Source organism: Amblyraja radiata, chromosome 7 (genome assembly GCF_010909765.2).
Source record: "Amblyraja radiata isolate CabotCenter1 chromosome 7, sAmbRad1.1.pri, whole genome shotgun sequence".
NCBI classification, from domain to species: Eukaryota; Metazoa; Chordata; class Chondrichthyes; order Rajiformes; family Rajidae; genus Amblyraja; species Amblyraja radiata.
The window spans coordinates 1,336,614-1,362,541 of record NC_045962.1 but is presented as its reverse complement, the minus strand read 5'-3'; the positions used below and the strand labels follow the sequence as shown (position 1 = coordinate 1,362,541).

Sequence of the window (25,928 nt, the reverse complement as noted above, 5' to 3'; positions counted from 1 at the left end):
AAATTCAAGGTTTGAATTAAATATATTTACTTGTGGCAATGCAGAAAAAATAGTAATATACTATTTTAGACATATGAATGTCAGTTTTATCATTTTTGTACACAGCATAAAAAACTTCCTACTTTGAAGATGCAGTTTCTCTATTCATTAGCCTCATGTAGACTGAAAATAACCCAAAGTATTTTCTTTCTATGCACTCATTCGGGGAATTTTATTTCACGCTTTTTTTGTTGTAAATCGGCAACATTGAATCCGCCAAGAAACTTGACAAATATTTGTCTGAAGAAGGGTCTTGACCAGAAACGTCGCCCATTCCTTCTCTCCAGAGATGCTGACTCACCTGCTGAGTTACTCCAGAATTTTGTCTACCGTCGAATTGAACCAGCATCTGCAGTTCTTTCTGACACACTTAAGGGCCTGTCCCACTTACGCATTTTTTTTTGGCGACTTGCCGGCACCCGTCATAGTCGCAGCAGGTCGTTGAAAATGTTCAACATGTTGAAAATCCAGCGGCGACCAGAACAAGGTACAACTCTTTGGGCGACTACTCACAACCATGCAGGCTTCACCCCGCAACATATCGCCAGGGTGTCTGTCACCTGTATGGTCATGAGTATGGTCATGATTCTGCTGTGGGGGGATGTTTGTGTTGAACTCTAAAATGTGTCATTTTATTCATTTTTTTAACCTTTTTCTATGGTTTGTAGTGGAACTTATTATTTAATTTATGTAAAGCAATTTGCTGTTATGTTGTCTGTTTATGATGTCTTGTTTATTCTTCTGTACAGCACTTTGGTCAACATTGGTTGTTTTAAAGTGCTTAACAAATAAAGTTGGATAGGGATTGGATGAGTAGTCTCCTCAGTCGCCCAAAGAGTCGTAGCGTCTTTCTGGTCGCCGCTGAATATTTGGCGACCTGCAACAACCTATGATGGGTGCCGGCAGTCGTGGAAAAAGTCGCATAAGTGGGACAGGCACATTCAATATTTACCCTTTCAAGATTAAACTCAAATTTTAACTGCGCACTTGGTGAAAGTAAAAAATCTCAATGATACAAATTGGAAACAATAACAGTGCTGTTTTATAACTGCAAGGAGCCAAATTATTTGATATTTTTGGCAGAAGATTGAGTTCTGCTCAAGTAAACTGATAATTTTATGAAGGAATAATGTTTACATAATATTTATTTTAAAAAATCCCTGTGACTATTTAATTCACATAATATGCTGCAGAACAACACACAAAAACACAAGATCTATTTCTGCACATTCCAAATCATAATGATTGCAGCTTGATGCTTGACAACATGGAGAAAATGACTAATTGCAAACAACTCTGTGTACGGGAAAAATTAATCTGCCAGTTTAGAAAATCATCTTGCAAAATGCCTGACTTCTCAACTCTGGATCCAAGCAATTGCTTCATTACAAATTTCACCCAGCACTTGCTATAGTCAGCAGCGTGTCCGTTTTTTTCTACTTTTTTTGTTTTTTAGTGTGTTTTAATGTATGTTTTTAATGTTCCTCTGTGTGTTTTGTGTTGGAGGGTGGTGTGGGGGGGGGGGGTGAGGGGGAAACCGCTTCGGTCGCCTCCTCCACGGAGAGGCGACTTTTTCCAGGTCGCCTCCCCCGTGGCCTAACAACAAGGATCGGCGCGGCCTTTCCCGGAGACGCGCCCGGGACTTCAGCGGCGGGCGCAGCGTGGATTCTCGGCATGGAGCGGGCCAGCCCTCGCTGGGGTTCGCCAGAGGGGAGTGCTCCGTTTCGCTGGCCCGTGGCAGCCGGCAGCCTGAAGCCGCGGTCTGCACAGCTCCAGATGGCGCGGCGTCTACAGCCCGGGATCTCACGTTGGGGACCCGGGGAGTAGAAGAAGCTTCCACCGCCGGCCCGCCGCCAATTTCAACCGCGGGCGCTGTGGCAACTTACCATCGCCGGGGATCCCTGGAGGGGAGCTTCGTCTGTCGACCCCGCAGTCTGCGGTGCTTCTAGCTGCGGCGCGAACTTTAAATCTTCGACTGCCGGCCTGCGGCCTACACCAGCATGAAGCCGCGGCCTCCGGTGGGGAAGGGCCGATCCTGGACTTACCTTGACTTACCTTGTCCTTTTACCATCTGGACGCCCGCAGCGATGGCTGCGGAGGGTTGAGGTCCAGACCACGGGGGAAAATGGAGGACTGGCCAATTTCTGTGCCTTCCACCACAGTGATGAATGCTGTGGTGGATGTTTGTTTTATATTTTTATTGTGTGTGTGTGTTATTTATCATTGTACCGCTGCTGACAAATTCATTTCACTTGCACTTTATGTGCAATGTGAAGAATAAAACTGATTGTTGATTGTTGATTGTTGTTGATTGTTGATCAGCATTATAACAGGTTGGATCAAACTCTAGTGGGAGATAGTTTTATCCAATCCAACGTTCAGTATAGTGGTTCATTGCAAGGAGGAAGGCTTCTTGGAAAATAGAAGTCAAATTCTATGATTGGACTTGGCACTAATAGAGTGGGAGTTTTGGAACTTATTTTTATACTAGCCATGCATGTGCATATACGATCAAATGCTTGGTTACTATTGCATTTGAATGGGTTCGCTGACTTTTATTACAAATATTCATCGACTGAGGCATTGATAATAGTTAAGGTACACAAAATTGCTGGAGGAACTCAGCGGGTGCAGCAGCATCTATGGAGCGAAGGAAATAGGCGACGTTTCGGGCCGAAACCCTTCTTCAGACTGGAATAGTTAGATTGCCATGTTCAAGTCAAGTCAAGTCAAGTTTATTTGTCACATACACATACGAGATGTGCAGTGAAATGAAAGTGGCAATGCTCGCGGACTTTTGTGCAAAAAGACAAACAACCAAACAACCAAACAAACTATAAACACAATCATAACACACATATACCTTTACATACTAGGGAATTAGAACTTAGAAATAAGTTAAAAAGGAACATAAAAGTTAAAAACACACACAATTTTCGCGGAGCTGCCACAACGGCGACTGGACAGGGCCGCGCCATTTCTCTCGGGGCAGTTATTCAAAATATTGGTCAGGCTGCGCTTGGAATATTGTGCACAGTTCTGATCACAACACGCCACAAAATACATGGCAGCAGCAGAGTGGAGAAGAGATTCATCAGGATGTGGCCTGGCATAGAGGGCTGTAGTTATAAACAGAGATTGCATTCTATATTCTTACTGGAATATAGAAAACTGAGGTGACCTTTCCAAGGTTTGTAAAATTGTGAGGGGCATAGAGAGACTCAGGGCGGCACAGTGGCATAATGGTAGAGTTGCTGCCTTACAGCCCCAGAGACCCGGGTTCGATCCTGACTTTGGGTGCTGTCTGTATGCAGTTTGTTCGTTCTCCCCATGACCTGTATGGGTTTTCTCCGAGTTCTTCGGTTTCCTCCACACTGCAAAGATGTGCGGGTTAATTGGCTTGGTGTAAATGTTAAATTTGTCCCTAATATGTAGGGTAGTGTTAATGTGCGGGGATCGCTGGTCGGTGCGGACTCGGTGGGCTGCAGGGCCTGTTTCCGTGCTGCATCTCTAAACTAAACTAAACTCATATATAGTCAGAAACATTTTGCCCAGGCCAGACGAGTCTAGAACTAGGGGTTTAAGATGAGAGGAGAGAAATTTAAAGGAGATCTAAGTGATGAACATTTGGAACAAGCTGCCAGAGGAGGCAATGGAGGCAGCTACTAGTATAACATTTAAACCCCATTTGGATAGGTCCTTGGATACAAAAGAAGTAGAGGGATAAGGATGCAATGTGGGCAAATAGAGTTAATATAGATAGACTTTACAGTCAGCAAGGCCAAGCTGAGCCAGTTTCAGCTGCACACGATTCTACATTTTTCAGGTTTATTTCTTTAGGTTTTAATTATTTTGGATCAATTTAATGTACTTTAACAATATTTATTTACATATTTACGAGATTTGAATTAAATCTATTCAAACGTTATTAAATGCTGCTGAGTAGCTGCGGGCTGGGCCTTCAGTCCTGCGAAGCCAAGCTTGACCTCCACTCACTCAACTTATTGGTAGGACAATCAGTGCAAGCCTCGAGTATCATGGCTCGAGTCAGGCCACAGAGGGTAAATAACCGTATACCCACAGGATGAGTACAGGTAAGAGGGGTGGGTTAGATTGTGGACAATATAACAGGGCTGCCAACTCTCACGCTATGAGCGTGAGACTCGCGCCCTCAAGCAAACTCTCACACCCTCACGCTCATCAGAAATTTCTCACGCTCAGTGGTGAGAAATTTTGTGATCAACGAAAATTTCAAAACTCGGATAAACTGCATGGTCCGCGGGTGTTGGAGAGCAGGGGCTGCGGGAGGGATGGGAGCAGAACCAGCGGCGGGAACAGATGCGGGGAGCCGGGACTTGCGAGTGTTTGCGGCGCTGTCGAGTGTTTGAGGCGCTGCGAGGGGAGAGAGAGGAGGAGAGAGAGAGGGGGGAGAGGGAGAGGGGATAGAGAGGCAGGGCTGCCAACTTCCATGCATTGAGCGTGAGAATCACTAATTTCACCAAATTCTCACACTGATCACAAATTTCTCTCACTCTGTTGTGTGAAATTCTGTGATCAACGAAAATTTCAAAACTCATATCAATTGCATGGGCCGCGGGAAGCGGAAGCAGCGGCGGGGACAGATGCGGACGGGGATCTGGGCTGGAGAGTGTTTTCCGGGCTGGCGAGTCGCTCACTGCAGCTCCGGCCATGGAGCAACCTCAGTGCAAGAGTCCCGGGCCATCGGAGGCGTCGAAGCGTTGCGCCGCTGCCGTGAGAGTCTCTGTGCCGAATTCGCCCAGGTGACCGGCATGGATCAGGCTGCGGCTCGGTGCATCTTGGAGGACAACCAGTGGCTGCTGGAAGTAAGTACCAAGCACTGGGTAGATACAGTGGAAGATAGTGGACTTCAAATGGGGGTGGTTGGTGAAAGCATCCTGCTTGCCTGCTAGATTTTCACTTACTGTAACTGCAGGAAAAATATTCCCGATGTTGGGAATATTGGCGCTCAGAACCATGGGTCACAGTTTAAGAATAAAGGGAGGACCAGTTAGGACTGAGATGAGAACAAACTTTCTTCACGCAGAGAGTTGTGAATCTGTGGAATTCTCTGCCACAGAAGGCAGTGCAGGCCAATTCGCAGGATGTTTTCAAGGGTGAGTTACATTTAGTTCTTGGGGCTAACGACATCAAGGGATATGGGGAAAAAACAGGAAAGAGGTACCGATTTTAGATGAATAGCCATGATCATATTGAATGTCAGTGCTGGCTCGAAGGGCCGATGCCCTATTCCTGCACCTATTTTCTATGTTTCTATGCTTGAGTATATGGCAATAAAACTCGATCACTTAATTTTGAAGCATTCATGCATGGTGGAGGTACAATGTAGTCATAGAGTGATACAGTGTGAAAACAGGCCCTTCGGTGCAACTTGCCCACACCCGCCAACATGTCCCAGTTATGCCACCTGCTTTTGGTCCATACCTCCAAACCTGTCCTATCCATGTATCAGTCTAACTTTTTCTTAAATGTTGGGATGGTCCCTGCCTCAACTACCTCCTCTGGCAGCTTGTTCCGTACACCCATCACCCTTTGTGTGGATAAAGTTACCCCTTAAAAAGTTACCTCTTAAAAATACTTCATACAAAAAAATTTGAAATCATACTTCTACAGTGCACTAAAACATGATTTGAATACATCAAATTTCAAAAAGTTCCTACCCTGGGAGGGGGGGACACCTTTCTTCCACCCCCTCTCCCAACTCAGTTGCTCCACTCCCTCACCGGGTACCCCCAAGGCCAGCGATCGGTGATCGCACAACCTCCCCCCTTTCAAAAACGCTCCAATCCAATTTAAAGCATATATATTGCATTCAAGTGTAAGTTAAAAGACTCGCTATAGTATGCACCATATTGCACAATTTCAAGCTGAAAAATGCAAATGTTCCGTACCAATGGGAGGGGGACCCCCCCCCCCCCCCCCGGTCGCTATACTCCCTCGGGCTTGGTCTCTCGCAATTTCTCACTCCCAACTCGCACCCAATGTTGGCAGCCCTGATATAATCAAACAATCTGAAGATAGACACAAAATGCTGGAGTAACTCATCAGGTCAGGCAGCATCTCTGGAGAGAAGGAATGGGTGACATTTCGGTTCTAGACTCTGAAGAAGTCTGAAGAAGGGTTTCAACCTGAAATGTCACCCATTCCTTCTACCCAGAGATGCTGCCTGACCTGATGAGTTTTGTGTCTATCTTTGGAGTAAACCAGCATCTGCAGTTCCTTCCTACACATACGTAAACCAATCAAACTGTTATATAAACGTTGTCCATGTAAAGCCATAAAACAAATACAGCAACAACATAGGCAGCGAATGACAAAACTATTGACAGTTTAAAGTTTAAAACCATCATCTTTTGTTGCTGCAACCAACTTGGGTTGCAACAGCAGCTGATGAATTTGAAAAGCAAACTGAATGTCAGTCCAGTCTGCAGTATCCTGTACCTGCATAACCTGATCCGAGGTCCCTTGTTCAGCTTTTCACATGACCACGAGTAATGCCAGTCTTCATATCAGATGTCTTTCACGCATCAATAGGGCACAATTGGTTTTCAAAAATGGGTTTCATCGCATGCACTTTATGTCTGAAGAAGGGTCTCCACCAAAACGCCACCTATTTCTTTTCAACAGAGATGCTGTCTGACCCGCTGAGTTATTCCAGCTTTTTGTGTCTCTCTTCAGTACAAACCAGCAACTGTAGTTCCTTCCGAACATTTTATGTTCATAATATCCATATTGCCTTACGATTTAGGAGAAAGATATTTTGGCCAGCAAAACAATCCCATTCCATCACACTTGTTTCCCTATAATATAGTCTCCCCACTTCACCATCAACTTCCCCAAGATTGTGCAATTGACTGCCGTACTAGGGGCAAGTTAACGTGGCCAGTGACAATGTAATGAATCTACCAACCAGCATAGCTTTGGAGATGAGAGGAAAGCAGAACAGCCAGGAGAAAGTTACATGATCGAAGGAAGAACATGCAAACCCTACACCAACAGCACCAGAGGCCAGGATTGAATCTGTGAGGCGGCAGCTCCTGTGAGCGTCCCCAATAAAAAAAACAAATGTCACGCCTATTAATCTTGCAGTCAAGGGCACCTCACAAATTTCAATCTTCTCAGTAGACTTTATACTTTGTTGAGATTTCATGGAAATTAGTTCTGTGATTAATAATCAATTAATGTTACATTTCACTGTGTTTAAACCTCCTGGATGAAATATTTTGACTTTCACCTGACATTATTGAAAACTCAGTGATGCAGAGAGAAGCAGCATTGATAAAGTAATTAATGTGGGTTTATTGAAGGCAAGTCAATTTTAAAGAGTTTGATAACATCAGGATTTCTCATTATACCCATTTGATCTGAAAAATCCCCACAAATCAGGCAGACTCAATCCAAGCTGCTGGCTGTGCAAATGATCTCAGTGTGGTTAATAGCTGAAGTTGCATAGTCATAGATTCAGCGCGGTTAATAGCTGAAGTTGCATAGTCATAGATTCAGCACAAGTGCAGTGCCCTCCATAATGTTTGGGACAAAGACCCATCATTTATTTATTTGCCTCTGTACTCCACAATTTGAGATTTGTACTAGAAAAAAATCACATGCGCATTGTCAGATTATAATAAAGGCAATTTTTTATACATTTTGGTTTTACCGTGTAGAAATTACAGTTGTGTTTATACATAGTCCCCCCATTTCAAGGCACCATAATGTTTGGGACATATGGCTTCACAGGTGTTTGTAATTGCTCAGGTGTGTTTAATTGCCCCCTTCTTCTTCGAGTCCACACACAAGATTAGAATTTGTTCAGCCAGAGCTGAACACACTTCTCGGCATCTGCACACAATGATATCTGTCTTGCATTTCTTGCATTCAAACAAGAGGACATGACTTCAGAATTAAGGGACAGAAGTTTAGGGGTAACATGAGGGGGAACTTCTTTACTCAGAGAGTGGTAGCGGTGTGGAATGAGCTTCCAGTGGAAGTGGCGGCGGCAGGTTCGTTGGTATCATTTAAAAATAAATTGGATAGGCATATGGATGAGAAGGGAATGGAGGGTTATGGTATGAGTGCAGGCAGGTGGGACTAAGGGAAAAAAGTTGTTCGGCACAAACTTGTAGGGCCGAGATGGCCTGTTTCCGTGCTGTAATTGTTATATGGTTATATGGTTATATGGTTATTGTGCTTCGTGGTGGAAAGATTGGTGACAACAAGGCTGCGATGTGAACACTCTTTCCTTGACCTCAATTGCCTCCTTAATGCAGGTATAAGAGAGCTCTCAGCACCTAGTATTTCCTCCAGTCTTTCCATCACCAGTGGAAATGTTTATTGCTGTTTATCAACATGAGGACCAAAGCAACACCAATGAAAGTCAAAGAAGCCATTATGAGACTGAGAAACAAGAATAAAACTGTTGGAGACATCAGCCAAACCTTAGGCTTACGATTTGGGACATCATTAAGAAGAAAGAGAGCACTGGTGAGCTTACTAATCGCAAAGGGACTGGCAGGCCAAAGAAGACCACCACAGCCGATGACAAGAACTCTCTCTATAATTAAGAAAAATCCCCAAACACCTGTCTGACTGATCAGAAACACTCTTCAGGAGCCAGGTGTGGGTTTGTCAATGACCACTGTCCTCAGAAGACTTCAAGAACAGAAATACAGAGGTTACACTGCGAGATGCAAATCACTGGTTAGCCGCACAAATAGGATGGCCAGGTTACTGTTTTCCAAGTACTTAAAAGAGAAACCACAGTTCTGGAAAAAGGTCTTGTGGACAAATGAGACGAAGATTAACTTATATCAGAGTGATGGCAAGAGCAAAGTATGGAGGAGAGATGGAACTGCCCAAGATCCAAAGCATGCCACCTCATCTGTGAAACACCGTGGTGGGGGTGTTATGGCCTGGGCATGTATGGCTGCTGAAGGTACTGGCTCACTTATCTTCATTGATGATACAACTGCTGATGGTAGAAGCATAATGAATTCTGAAGTGTATAGACACATCGTATCTGCTCAAGTTCAAACAAATGCCTCCTAAAGCAACAAAGGTGTTTTTCAAATTGTTAATTTTTGAGTGGCCAATCACCCGATCTGAACCCAATTGAGCATGCCTTTTAAACGCTGAAGAGAAAACTGAAGGGGAATAGCCCCCAAAACAAGCATAAGCTGAAGATGGCTGCAATCCAGGCCTGGCAGAGCATCACCAGAGAAGACACCCAGCAACTGGTGATGTCCATGAATCGCAGACTTCAAGCAGTCATTGCATGCAAAGGATATGCAACAAAATGCTAAATATGACTACTTTCATTTACATGACATTGCTGTGTCCCAAACATTATGGTGCCCTGAAATGGGGGGACTATGTATAAACATTGCTGTAATTTCTACATGATGAAACCAAAATGTATAAAAATGTCCTTTATTAAAATCTGACAATGTGCACTTTAACCACATGTGATTTTTTTCTATTAGAAATCTCAAATTGTGGAGCACAGAGGCAAATAAATAAATGATGTGTCTTTGTCCCAAACATTATGGAGGGCCCTGTAGTTGTGTTGAGAAAGGGTCCACTGTTACTCTGTGATAATTAGTTTAATTTAGTTTAGTTTAGAGATATAGTGTGGAAACAGGCCCTTCGGGCTAATGATGAGTAACATCGGTTAAGAAAATATTCCTGGAACTCAGGATCCTTTGCTTGATGGCCATTGTTGAGAAGTGTAGGATCTTCACATTTTATGCAATTAATGTTCCTTTTACTGCTTTTGAGATTTGGAGCAAATCACAAAATAGTCACAGGTGTGGAATTTGAACATTCTTCAGGTGACTGGGGGTTTTTACTGAGTGCTTCGCCTTCCTCCAAAGTCCCCAAAAAACATGCTGGAAGGTTGTTTGGCAATGGCAAATGTCTCCTTGGTGCAGCTCAGTGGAAGAAGAATTTAAAGTCTATTGATAATGATGTGAGAGAGAGAGAAAATAAGCTACAGAGAGCTACAGCAAAATAAGAAAGGGAATGGGATTACCCTGTGGGGAAGCTGCATGGGACTAGCAGGTCAAATGGCTCTCTTCTGGGTTATAATACGCAAGTAAAACGCCAGAAATGTCAAGTATTATTTGACATTATTCTTTGGTATATCACTGAAAGAGCTCAACCATCCTATATTTACATCCAGTAAACATACAATAAATTATCTTCCTCAATGATGTTACATTTCTTTCATATGCACCATAAAAAAAACATATTTAAGTAAACCCTCAAACCCTTTGTGACTGGAGTTCAGTCATCTCTTATTCTTATGTCTTTCAATAAAGTTTTTTTACAGATGATACAAACGTGGGTGGTTTTGCAGATAGTGAGGATGGTTGATGGAATCTAATGCAGAGAAATGTGAGGTGGTGTATTTTGGGAAATCTAACGGGCAGGACCTACACAGTGAATGATAGGGCTCTGGGCAGTGTTGTAGAGCAGAGGGATCTAAGAATGCAGGTGCATGGTTCCTTGAAGGTGGAGTCGCAGGTAGATAGGGTGGTCAAAAAGGCTTTTGGGAGGATTGTAGCTGGGACATGTTAGCCACTGTGGGCAGGTTGGGCCGTAGGGCCTGTTTCCATGCTGTGTCATTCTATGACTCTTTGATTCTAAAGTTCTGCAGCTAAACAGTTAAACATTTGTCTAAGACATCACAGGCACTCGTCTTTTTGGAATCATATGGTGCAACACAATTGTAAAAAATAACTATTTCAGGACCGGACGAGGGTTGGTCAAGATTATAAACAATGATCTCCTTACTTTTTTTTGTTTTATTCTCTTTTTTCTATTTTCTTTTTCTCAACTTTCTTCACTCATCCGTCTTTTTTCTTTTTCTTCACACACTATATATCTCACGACTTTCTATCCTTTACTATCTAATCTCTTTTTCTTATTCTAATCTTTCTTTAATATTAAAAAAAAAGAAGCTGTACATAAAATGTATTATGAAAATATATATTAGGCACTTTGGTGCCATATGATTGTACTTACTTCTAATAAAATAAAATTATTAAAAAAAAAAAAAAAAAAAGATATCACAGGCACAATTTCAATTACTTTAAATGTAATACATTCCTAAGAGCACAAGAGGCAGGATCAGCAATAAACCATGCACCCCGTGAGTCTTTGGTGGTTAGTGTGTAATTCCTTATCTTGAGACTGGCTGCTAATTTCAGTTGTTGATCAGCAGCATGAGATTGATTCTCTAACTTTGTCTCTCCCCCACCCTAGTTCTCCGACTAATTTCACTGTTCTCCTCATTAATTTGACTGATATTTTCCTGTGTGTACGCCTTGCTGTTACCTTCCCCTCAGCCAACAATGAACCATTCTACATTTCCTTGATCATCGTCGGCTTTGATCGCTCGTTTTCACACCTTACACTTCCATAATTCTAGATTCCCTCTCCCCAGACACAGTCTGAAGAAGGGTCTCAACTCGAAATGTCGCCTATTCCTTCTCTCCAGATATGCTGCCTGTCCCGCTGAGTTACGCCAGGATTTTGTGTCCGTCATGCTTATTCCTTCTTTTAATAAAGGCCAGCATGCCAATTGAATGCCGTGATTGAATGGCGGAGTAGGCTTGATGGGCCGAATGGCTTAATTCTACTCCTATTACTTATAGAAACATAGAAACAGAAAATAGGTGCAGGAGGAGGCCATTCGGCCCTTCGAGCCAGCACCGCCATTCATTGTGATCACGGCTGATCGTCCCCAATCAATAACCCGTGCCTGCCTTCTCCCCATATCCCTTGATTCCACTAGCCCCCAGAGCTCTATCTAACTCTCTCTTAAATCCATCCAGTGACTTGGCCTCAACTGCCCTCTGTGGCAGGGAATTCCACAAATTCACAACTCGCTGGGTGAAAAAGTTTTTCTCACCTCAGGTTTAAATGGCCTCCCCTTTATTCTTAGACTGTGGCCCCTGGTTCTGGACTCGCCCAACATTGGGACCATTTTTTCTGCATCATTATTCATAACTGCTCATTACTCTTTTTTAAAAATGTGCTATCCACCAGGGCGGCACGGTGGCACAGCGGTAGAGTTGCAGCCTTTCAGCGCTAACAGACAGCCCGATACCGACTATGGGTGCTGTCTGTATGGAGTTTGTACGTTCTCCCTGTGACCTGCGTACGTTTTCTCCAAGATATTCAGTTTCCACCCACACTCCAAAGACGTACGGGTTTGTAGGATAATTAAATTGATATAAATGTAAATTGTCCCTAGTGTGTGTAGGATAGTATTACTGTGCGGGGATCACTGGTGGGCCGAAGGGCCTGTTTCCACGCTGCATCTCTAAAAACATCGTATTTTTTTTCCAATTATGGCCATATACTAGTTTGATTAGAACAGACTTGTCAGTTTACACGTTCTGTAATGAGGTATTCCAAATACCATCTCAGGGTTGTTAAACACAAATTTGCCTGCAAATCATTCAAAGCAGCACAAGGGGGAAGAGAGCAAAAGTACAATAAGGCAAGCAAACATGTTTAAAATGAACTCATCTCAGTACAACATATCATTGGTGTCAGCCCACCTGGGCTAGTATTTTAAATCTCAATGGCTAGTTTGAGATTTAAAATACTAGCCCAGGTGGGCTGACACCAATGATATGTTGTACTGAGATGAGTTCATTTTAAACATGTTTGCTTGCCTTATTGTACTTTTGCTCTCTTCCCCCTTGTGCTGCTTTGAATGATTTGCAGGCAAATTTGTGTTTAACAACCCTGAGATGGTATTTGGAATACCTCATTACAGAAAGTGTAAACTGACAAGTCTGTTCTAATCAAACTAGTATATTAGTGTGAGAATTTGTTTAAATGAAGAACAATGGGGGCCCGGTGTGGCGGACAGTGGGAGAACAAAGGGGGGCCCGGCATGGGGAGACACGGCGAGGGGGGACCCAGTGTTAATCCTGGCTAAATTGGAGAGGCTAGGACTTCAAAATGGGGTAAAAGCTTCATGATTGCTGGGAGATTTGGTCTATTTGGAATTGCTCTCTGCAGAGCTGGGACAAGCTGCGAAGAGGTGCCAGGGTGTCTGGAGCTTAGATACAATTTGCAAGCAAAGAATGGGAATATCTGAAAACTCTGTCAATTAGGTGCAAAATGCATAGAATGGATTGGATGGCTGCAAATCAGACTTGTAAATAATTGTAAATAATGTTGCAGAGTTCGACTTTGCCGAGTGTTGATTGGTTGAGGTGTTGAGCCTTGTCTGGGTTTTCTGTAAATCAGGGGAAATGTTTATCAGTTGGCTTCCTTACAAAGTCCGTTTTGAAGACAATGTATTGATCTGTTGTATCAATGGGTTAGGGAAATGCCTGTTTGGTTATGGGGTTAATAGATATCTGTAATTGGGTTATTTAGAGACCACCCACATATGGTTCGGCCCCTGGAGTTCCCGGGACATATAAAAGTCCGTTGCCACGAGTTTCAGCCCCGATCTTTTGGGAGAGCGCTTGGGACTGCGTGACCTTCTGGAGTGTCTCTGTCCGAGTGAGGCCTAGAGAAATAGTGTGTCTTGTGTTATTAATAATCGGGGGAATATTTTCATTCTTAATTTTAATTTTGTTAGCTTGGTTTGGGTTCATCTGTTTGTGCAAACTTAAAGTTAACTGAGTGAGAGAGAGACTGCTTGAGAGGCTGCGAGTGGGAGTCAGACTTGGATTGAAATCATTTGATTGAAAGTTTGGAATTGAATGCAATTCCAAACTGTGATTTAACAGAGAAGAGGATTGGGAGAGAGACTGAATAGGAGCGAGTGGTTTGAATAATTAAATGGGAGTGATTGAATAGGAGTGACTGGGAGAAAGTGAAAGGAAGGGATTGCTAGAGTAAGTGTGAATCGGAAAGACAGTCGATCATTGTGTGGGAGAGATTCCATTGACCCTGGAGTCTGAGAGGAGAGGTGATTGGAAGAGGTGTTAATGTCTGGAACCTTTATTTTGTGATTTGTGTTTTGACCATTGTTCCGAGAATGAGGTATGTCTCTGAGAAGGACTGATCAACCAGATTAGAAAGCCCGATAAGGATAATTTGCGGGAAACTTCTAAATGAAGCGGATAGACTGAGCAGATAATTGGGGAAATTAAATGCAATTTTGAAAGACCAACTTTGGCCGTTAGGGGAAATAAAGATTTTAATTGGGATAAACTATACAGAGACGATCGTTAAAAATTATGGGAATAGTGAGGAAGGAAACGAGTTAATTGGGATGTGGAAGATACTCTTCACTAAAAGAAAAATAAATAAATACATTGTTTTGCTGTCCACCCTAAGAATGGCGGCTTGTAAATTGGGAATAGGAGAAAACAATAGAATTGCTCCTTCTCAGGACATTTCAGAGCGGGGACAGGGAGAATTAGCAAGCCAACAGCAGGAGCAGGAGCAGGAGAGAGCGTCATCTTTCGGAGGGGAGATAGCTCTTAAACGGGAGGTGCCGACGGAAACTAAATTGGTTAAATTTGGTAACAATGAAATATGGTCTGCACATCTTGAAGAGAGAGATATTTAGCATATGTCACGATATGCTGAATTCTTCAGAGTAGAGAGAGCCACAGTATTCCTCACAGAATGCTCATGTTCGGAGAAAACATGCGCAGCCTGCGAGCGGGGCACACGGGAAGAGTTAGCGTTATCTTCGGCTCTATCGATTGTTTAAATTTGATTGTTTAATCAAATTGATTGCTTAAATTTGAACAGCTGGCAATTCCACATGAATTGGAATGAAATTGTAATATCGGCTACAATGCTGTGGAATAAGAAGGATAAGATGGGAATTGAAGTATGAAATAGTAAATTGAAGGCTGACACTGAATTTGGTTAAATTGGAAATTTTATCATGGTTTGCTTTAAATTAAAGTCACGCCTGTAGGGAAATCTGAACCCAGCTGTAATTTATATGATTACCTGTCATCAGATATACATATTATAACATCGTGTGGGTATGAAGAAGGCTAATTAGTGTAGATCCTAGAATAATAAAGAGTATGTTAGGGAACGGATAGGAATAGGGATACAACAATAGAGCACAATATAATAGTTTCAATAGATAATAGAATAGGAATAGGTTTGGATGTGAGGGAAAGCATGAATGCATGATGGTAACTTGCTTTGTCCCAGGTTTCTTAGGATTTTCTAGGGCTTAGGCTTGACTGTGGAAGGTGATGGAAGATTGGGCAGCAACATGGATGGAGGGAATTCGCGCCCATGAAAACTCATTTGGTGAAGACTACTCAGAAAGAACTTGTGAAGTTATGCCCATGAAAACTCGGGATGCTTGACAAGATTCTGAGAAGAAACATCATCATCTTGTGTTACTGATAAATGGGAAATGTAAAGCACACTTATGAATATCTGGTTAGCTTATTATTGAGCCATTTTGGTTATCATTAATGATGGATTATCATTATGAGAAAAAGGAAGGAATGTTAATCCTGGCTAAATTGGAGAGGCTAGGACTTCCAAATGGAATAAAAAACTTCAGGGTTGCTGGGAGATTTGGTCTATTTGGAGTTGCTCTCTGCAGAGCTGGGACAAGCTGCGGAGAGGTGCCAGAGTGTCTGGAGCTTAGATATAATGTGCAAGCAAAGAATGGGAATATCTGTAAACCCTGTCAATTAGGTGCAAAATGCATAGAATGGATTGGTTGGCTGAAAACCAGACATACACCTTGTAAATAGTTGTAAATAATGTTGCAGACTTTGACTTTGCCGAGTGTTGACTGGATGAGGTGTTGAGCCTTGTCTGGATTTTCTGTAAATCAGGGTAACTGTTTCTAAGTTGGCTTCCTTATGAAGGCCGTAATGAATACAATGTATTGAGCTGTTGTATCATTGGGTTAGGGGAATGCCTGTTATGTATGTGGTTAATCGATATCTGTAGAGACCACCCCCATGTGGTTCGGTCCCTGGAGTTCCCGACATATAAAAGTCCGCTGCCACGAGTTTCAGCATCGATCTTCTGGGAGAGCGCTTGGGACTGCATGACCTTCTGGAGTGTCTCTGTCTGAGTGAGGCCTTAAGGGCTTGATCAGGCAGAAACAAGGATCAAACCCGCAGTGGGATAGGTACAGTAGTTGAACTGTGACACGCTTTTGTTAAAATAAAATGGAGTTGTTTCAAGTGCTTGATTCAGTTTTTATACTGAAACTAGACTGGGGGGAAGCTTAGACACAAGCAATTATCACCGGTGTGGGAGACCTGGCGTGGGGGTGAACCGGCGTAGGGGGGACCTGGCGTGGGGGGATCCGGCGTGGAGGACCCGATGTGGGGGGGACCCGGCGTGGGGGGGACCTGACGATGGGGACACAGTGTGGGGGACCTGGCGTGGGGGGGGAACCGGTGGAGGGTGGAGAACAAAGTGGGGCCCAGTGCGACGGGGGGGGGGCACTCTAGTCTAGAATCCTTTGCCCAGGGGATAAGTCTGTGTTGGTTTGTTTGTTCATTTGTTCCGGTGAAGGCGCTGTGCACACGGCAGACAGACAACAGTCGCTTGTCCTTTACTTTTTTTCACTCTTTAATATAATATAGTTTTTGTGTACCTTGTCGTGTGTTGTGACTGTCGGCAGACCAATTTCCTTCCGGGTATGAATAAAGTTCTATCGTATCGTAATACCATTGATTTTATTGGGGTGGGGTGACTATCTTTTTCTCACTCTTACCAGTGAAGGCGAAAGAGGAGCACAAGCTGAGAAAAAGCTCAGAGCTACAGAGCAAATGGTGTAAAGTGGTTCACAATAACCTTGTCCTTCTTTTGAGTTATTCACAGATTCCTTCACCACAGCAGAGAACAAATGTGCAATTCCCCAGAGACATCTGGGTCTTTATTCTACCACCATCCCTGATACTGGCTTTGGGGATATAGTATAATTTGAGATTAAAGTCTTACCAAGCATGAAGAGGATCTCTACAAAGATGTCGCTCACACTGGGCGGATTTCTTGAAGCAGCGGAATGGTCGTCTCTGCCGGCGCTGAAGCAGACGTTGTATGGAACAGTCACTGCAACGTAAAATGTTGCCAAGAGGATCAACCAGTCCCATCCAGCTTTGAAAGTGCCGTAATGAAGCAGAATAAACCTGGATTTCTGGATAGCTGCAACTTTATATTCTGGGAGTGCAGGTTTCTCTCCAAAGACATTCTGTTCAGAACAAATTACAAAATAAACACACACACATTGCTTTATGTACACTGTAACAACTGTCTCAAAGATAATTCAAACATTCAGACTGCAGTCATCACACTTCAACTGAATTGTTACAGGGAGGTCTCAGTTGTGCACTGATCACAGATAATAAACAAGGTACAGGGCTGTAATCAGTTATCGGGTTAGAGGCAGAAAACGGAATAATCTCCATTTGACAATTACTTTCCTTGAGGATTATTTTTTGGTCTCAGGTATTTAAATATTTATGGAAGAAGGAAAACTGCTATGTGTATTCAAAGCTGTGATGCCACAAAACTATGAGACAGTCATTTCTGTAGATACGTCTCGTGAATTGTAAAGATACAAGGAAAATGTTTGGTCAAAACTATAGCTAGGATAGATGATTTTTTCTTGGTAATGCTGATGAATTCAGGACGGTGGAGAAGCAAAATAATTTACATTTTTTTTTACATAACCCGCTAAAATTGAACACACAAGGCCAATGGGCATGTTTGTCTTCAGTACCAACATTACTGAAATGTGAGGTGAAAGTGACTTTGCATAAATGAGGCTGCTTAGGAATGAAAAGGTGTAATGCTGATGAATAGCATTAGAGTCAGATACATATTCCACATCTTGCATTTTGCAGGGCAATTAATTTCCTATTTAGTGTGGCTGCAAATTCACTTTAATTCAGTTATATCAAAAATCTTTGAGAGTTATACATCTGCCACTAGCAGCGAAGGGCCTGAAGAAACAATCAACATCTATGTAGCCCAATTAAATTATATAACTTGACATTGCATTTTGCTCCTATAATAATAATAATAATAATAATAACATATTTTATTGTCATTGCACAGATGTACAAGAAGATTTAGAGAGGAGGTTGTGAAACTGTCTCCGGAGAGAGGAGGAGAACTTCATCAAAGTAGGCATACCTTGAGGAGATTTTGCAGTGGAGTAGACAAAGTGTTTAAGAAGGAACTGCAGATGCTGGAAAATCGAAGGTACACAAAAATGCTGGAGAAACTCAGTGGGTGCAGCAGCATCTATGGAGCGAAGTAGATAGGCAACGTTTTGGGCGAAACGTTGCCTCCAGCATTTCTCCAGCATTTTTGTATACCTTCGATTTTCCAGCATCTGCAGTTCCTTCTTAAATACAAGAAGATTTGGTATGCAGCTTCCATCCGATGTAATAACTTAATTAGTTAAAAATTTAGACACCCAGAGAAACAAGATTAAAATAAAAACAGTTAAAGTAGTATAAAGTGCAAATAGGTCTGTGCCGGGTCGAAGTGCGACGTGACCATCCGAGGGAGACAGTTCATTGGGGGGGGGGGGGGGGGGGGGGGGGCACTCAGCAGGGCCGGTTCAGGGCAGCTATAGCTCTGGGGATGAAGCTGTTCTTAAGTCTGGAGGTGCGGGCGTAGAAGGCCTTGTAACATCTGCTGGATGGTAGAAGTTCGAACAGACTATTGCAAGGATGTGAGGAGTCTTCATGAATGCTGATGGCCTTCCTGAATCGGCTGCTGACAGATTGATTTGTGTGCAGACTTGCAGATGAGCACATTCAGTCAGAACTCAGGATTTCACCATTGACAGGCCATGTGAAGTCACTACCGCCATAGAATTGGTGATAGAGCTCTTAGGCCTTATGGAATCAAGGGATATGGCGAGAAAGCAGGAACGGGGTACTGATTTTGGATGGTCAGCCATGATCATATTGAACGGAGGTGCTGGCTCAAAGGACCGAATGGCCTACTCCTGCACCTATTTTCTATGTTTCTATGTTTTGGTGGGGGCATAACATGTATGTATTTGTGCATGGGGTTTGCAAGCCTGAAGCCATAGTTCATCATGCATGAGTTATGTGGATGTAAAAAGGCAGTTTGTGTGGGAGACCCTGCTAGTGCAGTCAGGCCAACCGTTCCACTCCATTTGAGACAATTTGCTGGTTTATCTGTGAGGTGGGATACGTAGTAATCAGGTACCTTTCATCTTCCCTAGCACCTTCTCCTTAGTGATAACCACTACACTAACTTCCACCCCTAAAAGGCCTGTCCCACTTTCACGACCTAATTCACAACCTTTGCCGAGTTTGCCCTTGATTCATACTCGTAGCATGGTTGTCACGAGGTCGTAGGTAGGTCGTAGGTAGGTTGTGATGCTAGTCGTAGGTACTCGTGGCATCAAGTAGGTCGGGGCGTTTTTCTAGCCTGATGAAAAATGTCCACGAGTAAAAAGGGTCGTGAATTAGGTCGTGAAAGTGGGACAGGCCCTTAATTCTCATGAATTTCCTGTGTGTTGCTGGTGTCTTCCACTGTGAAGACTGATGCAAAAAATGTATTCAATTCATCTGCCATTTCCTTATTCCCCATTATCACCTCTCCAACATCATTGTCCAGCGGTCCAGTGTCCTCTTGCCTCTTTCTTTTTATATATGACGAAGCTTTTGCTATCATCTTTTATATTATTGACTAGCTTAATTTAATTCAGTAAGGCCGGTTAGGCTGTAAAATGTCAGTGGTTGGTACAATGTTAGAGTCCATTATAAAGGATGAGGTTTCTGAGAATTCAGGTAAGGTGGGATACCTGATAGTTAGCTTGCAAAGCCAGACAAACATGATAATTCATAGTATTCATAATTAATAATTAATATGGAGGATAACTAGTAGTGAGGCCCAGCGCAAATTGAAGGAACAGCACCTCATATTTTGCTTGGGCCGCTTACAACCCAGTGGTATGAACATTGACTTCTCTAACTTCAGGTAACCCTTGCTTTCCCTCTCTCTCTCTCCTTCCCTCTCCCTTCCTAATTCTCCGACCAGTCCCCCTGATTAGATGTTATCTCTTTATGCTTCGTTGTCACCTTCTCCTAGCTAACAATGATCTATTCTTCATTTTCCTTGAACTCCATCCCCTTTGATGTCTCGTTTTCACACCTTACACTTCCTTATCTCTGTGTTGGGTCCCTGTCCCCTGAATCTCAGTCTGCAGAATGGTCTCGACCCGAAATATCACCCATTCCTTCTCTCCTGAGATGCTGCCTGTCCCGCTGAGTTACTCCAGCATTTTGTGTCCATTAAAATGATAATTATAGACGATGAAAGTCTACAGGTATCAAGACTGGAATGTAGTAAATCTCTTTACTAATCAAAGAAAAGCACCCAAAAAATCAAATGAAGTCCCGAAGAATACTTTAAATGTCATTTATGTTATCGTTAGTTACATGAAGAATAGCAATGGGGATATCCAGTCATGTATAATGGCAAATGAACAATAACCTTGAAAAAAATAGAAAATACTCGAATTACTTTGTCATTGGAAGAGACTGAAGTTCAGCAAAATCTAATTATTGGAGAGTGACGTGGTAATAAGAGTGAAGAAGCGAAGACATTGGGACAGATTGTGGCTACAGTTCTCCACAGTGAACAAGAAGATGAACTACCAAGTATTTTTATTTAGTTTTCAGTTTTAGACATACAAGGTGGAAACAGGCCCTTTGGCACACCGAGTCTATGCTGACCAGTGATCCCCGTACATTAACACTATCCTACACCCACAAGGGACAATTTATACATTTACCAAGCCAATTAACCTTCAAACCTGAACGTCTTTGGAGTGCGGGAGGAAACCAAAGATCTGAGAGAAAACCCACGCAGATCACGGGGAGAACGTAAAACTCCGTACAGACAGCACACGTAGTCGGGATCGCACCTGGGTCTCCGGCGCTGCATAAGGCAGAAACTCTACCACTGCACCACCGTGACCACACAAACATTGTTGCTGATTGTACATCCCTTACTTGCCTCTTCAGGCAAAGCCTGGTTAAAGAGACTCAAGCTCAATTGGGATAAAGTATTCAACTTTAACACATTGCTCCCTGGTCTGAGCAGGTTCTTGATGAGGGTATAGTAGTTGAGCCTTGTTCGCTAGGCTCTCAAAATGAGATGAATAAACTGGAAGGTCTTGAGCACTAGTGAAAACGGGTAGATGGTTTGGTGATGTCCACTGTGGTGATCTCCAATTCAGACATATCTGCCTACCTCCGTGGCAACCACAAGGTGACCTGGGTCAGCAGTAGATAATCAACCAAATATGGGCTTGGCAGATGTGAAAGATCTATGCTAAACCTGATCCATTCTCCTCATATGGCCACTTCACTGCAGACCAGAAAAACTAATGTGGTTTGCACTGAATACCCTGAGGATTATATATATATATATATATATTATATATATATTATATATATATATATATATATATATATATAAAACTGGAGTAGCTCAGCAGGACAGACAGCATTACTGGAGAGAAGGAATGGGTGACATTTCAAGTCGAGACCCTTCTTCAGACTAGTCATGGGACAGCTTTTTGTGTCTATCTTGTCTTAACCAGCATCTGCAGTTCCTTCCCATGTATATATGGATAGACACATCTGCCTTACATGGTGAAATCATTCTTCAAACCTTTTTATGCCATGATTGTCAAGACAAATGCACATTTGTCCTTGTTGTTGTAATCAAGACAAAACATCGATTTTCGCAATACCAAAAGAATGTGCTTGAGCGGATTTTGAAAAGTCTCCATAAATGCACCATGAAACTGAAGCAAATCGAGTGCGCTTTTCACTCACTGTGGTCATGCACTTGAATGAATAGAACTGTCAAGGAGAGAGTGCCAGCAATACTGAATACCCAAAGGTCAGGAGATGTCACAGTGCTCAGGTCTGTGCTAGATATGCTGCAATATCATGCCAAATTATTCCCCTCAAAGTTTACAGAAACCATAAAAGCTACGGAAGACACACTGAGACCACTCAGGTTGTTCAATAGAGATGTGAAAATGCTTGGTCATGTGAAATTTGTGAATAATATACACATCTGGCTCTTTGTAACCTGTTCCTTTTCCCTTTAATTTAAGACTTGAGAATGGGCAAACAGAGTAGTGTATGTAAATGTGTAAGAAGGAACTGCAGATGCTGATTTAAATCGAAGATAGACACAAAAACCTGGGTCAAATTTCGGGTCAAGACCCTTTTCCAGACCGATGTCGCTGTCGTCTGGCCTGCCCCAACTGAGCACCGTCATATTTAGTGTTAAGTCCTCATGAATTTTCCAGAACATACCTCTAGTGAGAGAGTCTAGGACTAGAGGTCATAGCCTCAGATTTAAAGGAAGTTTTTTTAGGAAGGAGATGAGGAGAAATGTCTTTAGTCAGACAGTAGTGAATCTGTGGAATTCTTTGCCACAGGAGGCTGTGGAGGCCAAGTCAATGGATATTTTTAAGGAAGAGATAAATAGATTTCTGATTAGTACACGTGTCAGAGGTTATCGGGAGAAGGCAGGAGAATGGGGTTAGGAGGGAGAGATAGATCAGCCATGACTTGCTGGGCTGGATGGTCTTATTATACTCCTATCTGTAATGACCTTATGACCTTATAACATGACTTAACTGTGCCAAAGTTCTGGAAACTCAACTCTCCACTGTAGAGTGTGACAATAGACAATAGGTGCAGGAGTAGGCCATCCAGCACTGCCGTTCACTGTGATCATGGCTGATCATCCATACTCAATACCCCATTCCTGCCTTTTCCCCATATCCCCTGACTTCGCTATCTTTAAGAGCTCTATCCAACTCTCTATTGAAAGCTTACAGAGAATTGGCCTCCACTGCCTTCTGAGGCAGAGAATTCCACAGATTCACAACCCTCTGGGTGAAAACGTTTTTCCTCATGTCCATTCTAAATGGTGTACCCCTTATTCTCAAACTGTGGCCGCTGGTTCTGGACTCCCCCAATATCGGGAACATGTTTCCTGCCTCTAGTGTGTCCAAGCCCTTAATAATCTTATATATTCCAATAAGATAACCTCTCATCCTTCTAAATTCCAGTATACAAGCCCAGCTGCTACATTCTATCAACATATGATAGTCCCGCCATCCCGGGAATTAACCTCGAGAACATACACTGCACTCCCTCAATAAAAAGAATGTCCTTCCACAAATTTGGAGACCAAAGCTGCACACAATACTCCAGGTGTGGTCTCACTAGGGCCCTGTGTAACTGCAGAATGACCTCTTTGCTCCTATACTCAACTCCTCTTGTTATGAAGGTCAACATGCCATTCGCTTTCTTCACTGCCTGCTGTACCTGCATGCTTACTTTCATTGACTGATGTACAAGGACACCGAGATCTCATTGTACTTCCCCTTTTCCCAACTTGACACTATCCAGATAATAATGTGCCTTCTTGTTTTTGCCACCAAAGTGGATAACCTCACATTTATCCACATTAAACTGCATCTGCCATGCATCTGCCCACTCAGCCAACCTGTCCAAGTCACCCTGCATCCTCATAGCATCCTCCTCACAGTTCATACTGCCATCCAGCTTTGTGTCATCTGCAAATTTGCTAATGTTACTTTTAATCCCTTCATCTAAATCAGGGGCCTCCAAACTTTTCAGCATGAGGGCCACATTATATATTTTGCACATTTTTGCGGGCCATAGGAAAAAATAAAGAAATGTCAACCGCTCACCCACTCACCCAGCCACTCACCCATTCACTCACTCACCCACCCACCCACTCACCCACCCACCCACTCACCCACCCACCCACCCACTCACCCACCCACTCACCCACTCACCCACCCACTCACCCACCCACTCACCCACTCACCCACTCACCCACCCACCCACCCACTCACCCACCCACCCACCCACCCACCCACCCACTCACCCACCCACTCACTCACTCACCCACCCACCCACCCACCCACCCACTCACCCACCCACTCATTTGGGACCATATCAAATGCTTTCTGAAAGGCCAGGTACTCTACATCCACTGGCTGTCCCTTGTCCATTTTCCTAGTCCTCAAAAAATTCCAGAAGATGAGTCAAGCATGATTTCCCCGTCGTTTATTTCAATTAAGTCCTAGGAATCATTGAAATAAACAGTGTGATCCAATCATGGATATCTATGATTCTGGATTAATGGACGATCTATGCTGTTAAGAAGTAATTTGTGTCAAACGTTGGAAGGATGTCCCTTATTGATCAAAATAATATTGCATGGTGTTGATCTCACTTAAATCTCTGTCAGCTCCACAATTAGAATGGGCAATGATACGAAATGAGGAAGAATGTCGTAAAGATGAGTGAGAGTGAGACAAAGTGTGTGTGAGGTATCTTGGACATTGGTCGGAAGGGATTGGACCAGGGGGGATGGTAAAGATGAGGAAGAGGAAGCCTGCATAACGGAAGTCATAAAGAGACGAAAGGCGTGTGAGGTGTAAGAATTTCTCTGGTTCACCTATTGAGATTTAAATATATGGCTAAAGGTCTCATGTTTTCTTTGTGAAATTACAATCTTTAGAACAATATAATGAATATTACTTTTGCCCTTTGAAGAAACTGTTAACAAGTTCACAAATGAATTGAAAAACTCTCTGTCTTCTTACACTGACACAGCTGATAACATTCCTATTCATTTCTTACAATCAACCTTATTCCTCTACCTGGTGTTAAGCAGTCTGTGTTGGAGGTTGATTGATCCAAACTTTCTTTTAAAGTGGTTAGTGATTGTAAACTAACTGGGAGTAAGAGGTATGGCAAGTATCAATTAGGTTTGTTGTGGGCTAAGCACGAAATGTAATTTCCTTTAGGATTTGGTTGAAGTGTCCCAAAAGATTGGCCACTTCAACCCACTTTATCCTTCCAAACACCAAGCAAACGCCCAGAAGTGTTGAGAAATACCACTACCTGTGCATTCTCTTGCTGCGCTGGATTGAATGCAATTACCTACAGATGATTCATGTGAGAAAGCAATTGACTTTTTCACCACACAAACACATGAACTATTAATATTTTTTGAAGTTATGATGCTGATCAGGTTTACACCTTTGCATCATAACAGCCACCAATACATTACTCACAAACTGGGAACTGTGTGGTTTTTCTTGTCTGGACCTCTTGCCAGATTTTGAGTTCTCTTTTCCCTTATTTTGAGAGGATGCATTATTAAAGAGAAATGATAAGAAAACATGCATTTTACAGTTAAACGTAAAATATTATACGAAAGTGTGCCAGAGGGCATTTCAAACATATAGGGTTTCTTTGAAAACAAATCATATTTTAAATTGTTAATTTTCATATCAGGAATATATTAAAATAAATATTAAACGTCATCTAATTGAATTGATCGGGATATTGAGGGTGGCATCTCAAAGCACTAGAACAATTGCTGAAAAAACCAAGGAGGTTTATGGTCTTATGTTTTTATCATTCTTTTGGATATATGATAGTTAAAGTTAAACATGGTGCATATTGACAGAACAAAGATTGATTCTTATGGCTCATTGTTTAACATATGGCATAAAAGATAATCAGCAATAGCTTAATAAAACAACAGAAAATTGCAATAAATGCAGCCTATTCTACCTTATAAAGAATAACACGCATATTTAAGGATCAATTCTGATAAATTAGAGTGAGCTACTGATGAATAACATATATCGGGAACATCCGCAGAGCGACTTGGTGTTTTGTAGAAATGTTTGTTACAATCACACAACATACAGCATCCGAAAGTTTATTTTAAACACTACGGGCAGCATTATAACATCACACCACTCTTATAATGCAGCACCTTCTATAAACTAAAGTTGT

The 25,928-nt window shown here is 42.6% G+C and overlaps 1 protein-coding gene across 1 annotated transcript in view; it reads right to left on the bottom strand.

The window, feature by feature from the left end:
• The window catches only part of LOC116975666 (potassium voltage-gated channel subfamily H member 8-like), an 851,239-nt gene that overhangs the window by 354,871 nt on the left and 470,440 nt on the right, over positions 1-25,928 (bottom strand). Inside the window, exon 5 of the mRNA XM_033024992.1 lies at positions 16,999-17,248. Coding sequence (XP_032880883.1) covers positions 16,999-17,248 — 250 coding nt within the window. The remainder of the gene's footprint in view (positions 1-16,998; positions 17,249-25,928) is intronic.